General features: G+C 43.1%; 1 protein-coding gene across 1 annotated transcript; it reads left to right on the forward strand.

Annotated features, from left to right (window-relative positions):
• Positions 1–407: 407 nt before the first annotated feature.
• On the forward strand, positions 408–4703 carry LOC118357871 (5-hydroxytryptamine receptor 7-like). Its single transcript, XM_035735183.2, has one exon. The coding sequence runs from the start codon at positions 419–421 to the stop codon at positions 1232–1234; it is 816 nt and encodes a 271-aa protein (XP_035591076.1). The 5' UTR covers positions 408–418; the 3' UTR covers positions 1235–4703.
• Positions 4704–5360: the final 657 nt, after the last annotated feature.

A 5360-nucleotide genomic window follows, 5' to 3' on the forward strand; every position in this document is an offset into this window, starting at 1 on the left:
ACTACAAATTCTCAGAAGGCAGCCCACCCTATGGCCCCTTTTTCTCCACCTTCTCTTCACGCAAATGACGGGGATCTGGGCCTGTTTCCGGGAAAGCGATATATCATTCATGTCGAACTTGTTAAATTAAAAAAGGATTCTGCCAGTCCGTGGTGAGTAATCGAAGTTCTGATGTCCAGAAGTTATTTTCGTTCAAAAGAGACAGTAGCAGCAACATGATGTACAAAATAAGTTAATAAGTTACAAACAACGCAAAGAAACAAACAATTGGTTAGGAATACGTGAAACATCAGCCTTCTTCTCCGGCGCCATCTTTACATTGGAGTAGATGGTGTAGCCAAAGTCCTGGCTGATGAGGCACACACCGCCCGTTTGGACATTCTTGACCCAGCCGCAGAAGGGGAGCATGTAGCCTTGTATGTTTATCCTGCTTGCATTTCCATATGGGATAATAAAGTTTACCTTGCTAAATTATTTTTGTTTCTTCTCTCTCAGGTATCTGGGAATCACCCGGCCCCTCACATACCCAGCCAGGCAGAACGGTCAGCTGATGGCCAAGATGATCCTGGGGGTGTGGTTGGTGTCCGCCTCCATCACCCTGCCCCCCTTCTGTGGCTGGGCCAAGAATGTCCACACGGGCGGCGTGTGCCTCATCAGCCAGGACTTTGGCTACACCATCTACTCCACGGCAGTGGCCTTCTACATCCCCATGCTCGTCATGCTCTTTATGTACTACAAGATCTTCAGGGCCGCCCGCAAGAGCGGTCTGAAGCACCGCTTCACCGACTTTGCCCGGCGGGAGCGGCTGGAGACAGTGGCCAGTGAGGCGCTGAGGATGCAGGGCCTGAAGCCGCAGGGTGTGGCCGAGGAGTGTGCGGCGCTATCCCGTCTGCTGTCCCGTGAGCGCCGCAACATCTCCATCTTCAAAAGGGAGCAGAAGGCAGCCACCACGCTGGGGGTGATCGTCGGTGTGTTCTCTGTCTGCTGGCTGCCCTTCTTCATCCTGTCCACAGCTAGGCCCTTCATCTGCGGGGTGGAGTGCAGCTGCGTGCCCATCTGGCTGGAAAGGTTCCTCCTCTGGCTGGGTTATGCCAACTCCCTCATGAACCCCTTCATCTATGCCTTCTTCAACCGGGATCTGCGATCCACATACAAGGACCTGCTACGATGCCGCTACCGCAACATCAACCGACGCCTGTCCGCCGCGGGCGTGCATGAGGCCCTCAAGGTGTAGGAGGAAGAGGACAAGGATGAGGAGGAGGAGAGTTTGGAGCCCCAGAAGCGTCCAAGGAGTTTTAAATGCCGTCCTTATTGCAAAAACTACTGGGAAGTGCAGTTTCTGTGGTTGTATAATGGAAGCTTAGAGGGATGACCTGTGACCTGGCAGTAGTATTGTAGATAAAGACAGATAAAGACAGAGGCTGACTGTAACTTCCTCTCTAACCCACTGCAGAGGCACAGAGATAAGGCCATTCCTTAGGCCTGTGTCTGTGTGACTCACTCAGTCATTCTATTTTGGGATAAAAACCATGGACCGTATTTGACGGGATATTCAAGTTGACACTGGCTTTGTGCATATGCTACACAGTCCTGACTTCATATTCATGTCTGGTGGATGGTGCATTGACTGGGGAAATGACATGCGGACCCAGGCGATAATTCTGGGTCATTCAAAGCATGGGCTGCGAATAGATTTTTGCATGATGATATTTGCCAAATTGATGCTTGAGCAAGTGGGTGTCAGTGGCTATTGATTTAAACCAATGAAGGTTACGGAATCGGTATCTACATAACTGTTTCCAGTTCATCTTGACTGTGGTACAGTAGGTGATGATGGTGAACAATTGAAAGTGGTCTGTATAGGTATATGTGAATCTATTACTTTGTGGAGGCAGTTAAGTGTTTTCTGTTTACCAACAAAAACACTGCAGAACAGAGGGGTATACTACAAAGCAGGATCAAGGAGCCTGAATATTCTGAAAATGTTGAACGTTTTCAGAAAGATTATCTTGAAATTGCCATTGTCTCATTGACTCAACAACCAAAAACACATACATGTATCTATGTTTAGCTTTTTTAATGAACCAGAAAATCATCTGTTATTTGTAGTTGTTTATCAAAGTTAGCTGGCTAACTCACTGAATCTGCTTTGTAGTATACACCTCAGAAGGCACCTTTGCGTTGTCATTTTATTTCCAGACATGCCTTTGACTGTCAGTTTCTCTATTCAATCATTGAATAGAATACATTGATCTCTGCTGGCCAACATCACTTAGATATTAAAGAGTTAACTACAAAGTCAACCCAAGGGACACACACAGATCCAAGGGACACACACAGACGCAAGGGACACACACACACAGAAGCAAGGGACACACACACACAGACGCAAGGGACACACACACACAGACGCATTGGACACACACACACACAGACCCAAGGGACACACACACACACACAGACGCAAGGGACACACACACACACAGACCCAAGGGACACACATACACACAGACCCAAGGGACACACACACACAGACCCAAGGGACACACACACACACACAGACCCAAGGGACACACACACAGAGACCCAAGGGACACACACACAGACCCAAGGGACACACATACACATACCCAAGGGACACACACACACAGACCCAAGGGACACACACACACAGACCCAAGGGACACACACACAGACCCAAGGGACACACACACACAGACCCAAGGGACACACACACACAGACCCAAGGGACACACACACACACACACAGACCCAAGGGACATACACACAGACCCAAGGGACACACACAGAGACCCAAGGGACACACACAGAGACCCAAGGGACACACACAGAGACCCAAGGGACACACACACATTACATGGCCAAGATAGTATATTACTTTTGAATATAAATCGTAATGCAAATGAAAGCCAACAAACAAAAGTTAATCTTTCAATGTTACCACAAAGCACTTGAGGGTAGCAAATATGACAAGCCTATGATTTGAAGTGATTTAATGGGTAAGAGAAAAAAGAGATGGTACAACAAGTAGGCCTAATGGTTAGCGCCTGAGAATGTACTGTAACTAGAAACATATTATCTCTGAGAATGTACTGTAACTAGAAACATATTATCTCTGAGAATGTACTGTAACTAGAAACATATTATCTCTGAGAATGTACTGTAACTAGAAACATATTATCTCTGAGAATGTACTGTAACTAGAAACATATTATCTCTGAGAAATGCCAATTTACAAAATCCACAGGAACCCTCACTATTTCAGAAAACAAAACTCTTCTTTTGGCATTTATTGTTCAGTGGAGTCTGCATTGAAACTTGCATCTGTCTGACATGCTATGCATTATCCATGGAGGAGCAGAATGTTGTGCATAGTAAATCTGACATACAGTACATATGTAGGATCTTAAAACCTTTTACTGCAGTGGACTAAAACAGGGTCACACAGAGTGTTTCTTGGTAGTCTTAAACAAATCTACTTTGAAAGAAAAGTATACACCTCACACACATGGTTATGGGCTTAAAAATGAAGATACCTGTACCATGTCAGATATAGATCATGTTTTAAATGTACACCTTATATACATCACAGAAGACTGAAATATAACAAAAGCTTTGACATAGAAACACACGTCGTAAAAAAAAAAAAAAGTTCCTTAATTATGAAATTATGAAAACTATTAATAACATTCCACCCATGAGGCAACTAGGTCATTTGACTGCAGGAAAGGGCTACTTCGATCCCCCTGTTGCATGAGAGCTTTCCTGCAATGCAGGACATTTAAAACTTGTATCGTATTTGAGGTTTAAATAGGTTTCTGGAGTTTGTAATTTCCAGACTTGGTTTCCCCTTACGAAAAGTATATCAACCCCTAAAAAAATGTAATTCATTATAATCCACATAATAATTCACATTTCCTGTTGCTGGATTATTTTCTTGCTGTAGCAAACTGGCTGAAATTAAGATCCTACATCTGTAGTTCAGCAGCACAGTGGTTTAAACTAAAGCATACTTAAGCACATAAGGGTAAAACATGTAGAAGTGATCTTAAACTATGGAGCTCTATGGGGATGTTTTTGCTGAGTTGAGTTTTTACCACATACACAAACAGTTAGAGTTGGCTGCTCGAAACAGACTGATTTTCCCTACCTTTTGTTTGTATTGTAACAAAAGCTGATCAAACTATTGAACATGACCATTATGGAAAAGGCACTAATTATGCTAATGAGGTTCACCCAACAAGGAATACGTCCACCCATCAACGTCTTCATCTCTAACACCTGAAGCATCAGGTATTGCTACTTCTGCTGTCTCTACTTCATAGCAGGATGTGGTCAAAACTTCTAGGAACTCTGCCTCAACTTCAGTTGATCACAACAACTGCTCTGTTCTGTTGACATTCTCTGTATTGATCTGTGTAAAACGTAATCATTGAAGCAGCGTGTGCTTTCTCTACCTCGATTTTTGTAAAGTACTTGTTCATTATTATTGCAAACAGATATCTATTCCTGGCTTGCACTATATTTGGTCATATGATTCCATGTTATTTAAAGTGTCTAGTGTCAACAAAATTCATTCACATACCGTCTACAACTGCTTTGACGACATTATTCTCTGAAATTTACCTGGAGAAATGAAAGCATATTTATTTCAACACTTTGTAAATAAAGCAGCACTTGGTTTAAAATCTCACAGTGCTTTCTTCCAGTATGCACATATATTCCCCAGTCACTCAGACATTCATATGGTCATGAACTATTTAATACCCACAGATGTTATATCTCTGCCAGCTGTTTCACACTTAAAACATGCCCTGTCATATTGCACTTTGAAACAAGAAACCGTCAAGAGGCCTTTAAAATGCTCCTTCATTGTTACATAAAAGATCTCCTCACCAAAGAGCAAAACCTAAATAATGCAAAATATATCAACAAAGCTGGCTAGATTTATAGACCTTTCATAGAGGGAATCAGGATAGACCTTAAGGCATTGTATACAGTAGGTCTAGTCCTGAAACATTCATACATTTTCAGATGAACTCAAAACAATCCAAAAAGATTTGCTTCTGAAACATGACCGAGGTGTCTGGAGGAGTGAATGAGGACAGTGACCCAAAAACTCCTCATTATTATCAACCTGCTCCCAGCTAGATATTTCATTCAGCATTAGTTTGGCAGCTGTCTGCTTCATATCCAGAGAGTCATATGTAAGCGATAATCAACAAGGGGCTATGTGTTCTATGGAAAATAATGAACGACTTGGGAAAGGGGAATACCTAGTCAGTTGTACAACTGAATGCATTCCACTGAAATGTGTCTACTGCATTTAATCCAACGCG

This window comes from Oncorhynchus keta, chromosome 25 (genome assembly GCF_023373465.1).
Source record: "Oncorhynchus keta strain PuntledgeMale-10-30-2019 chromosome 25, Oket_V2, whole genome shotgun sequence".
NCBI lineage: Eukaryota > Metazoa > Chordata > Actinopteri > Salmoniformes > Salmonidae > Oncorhynchus > Oncorhynchus keta.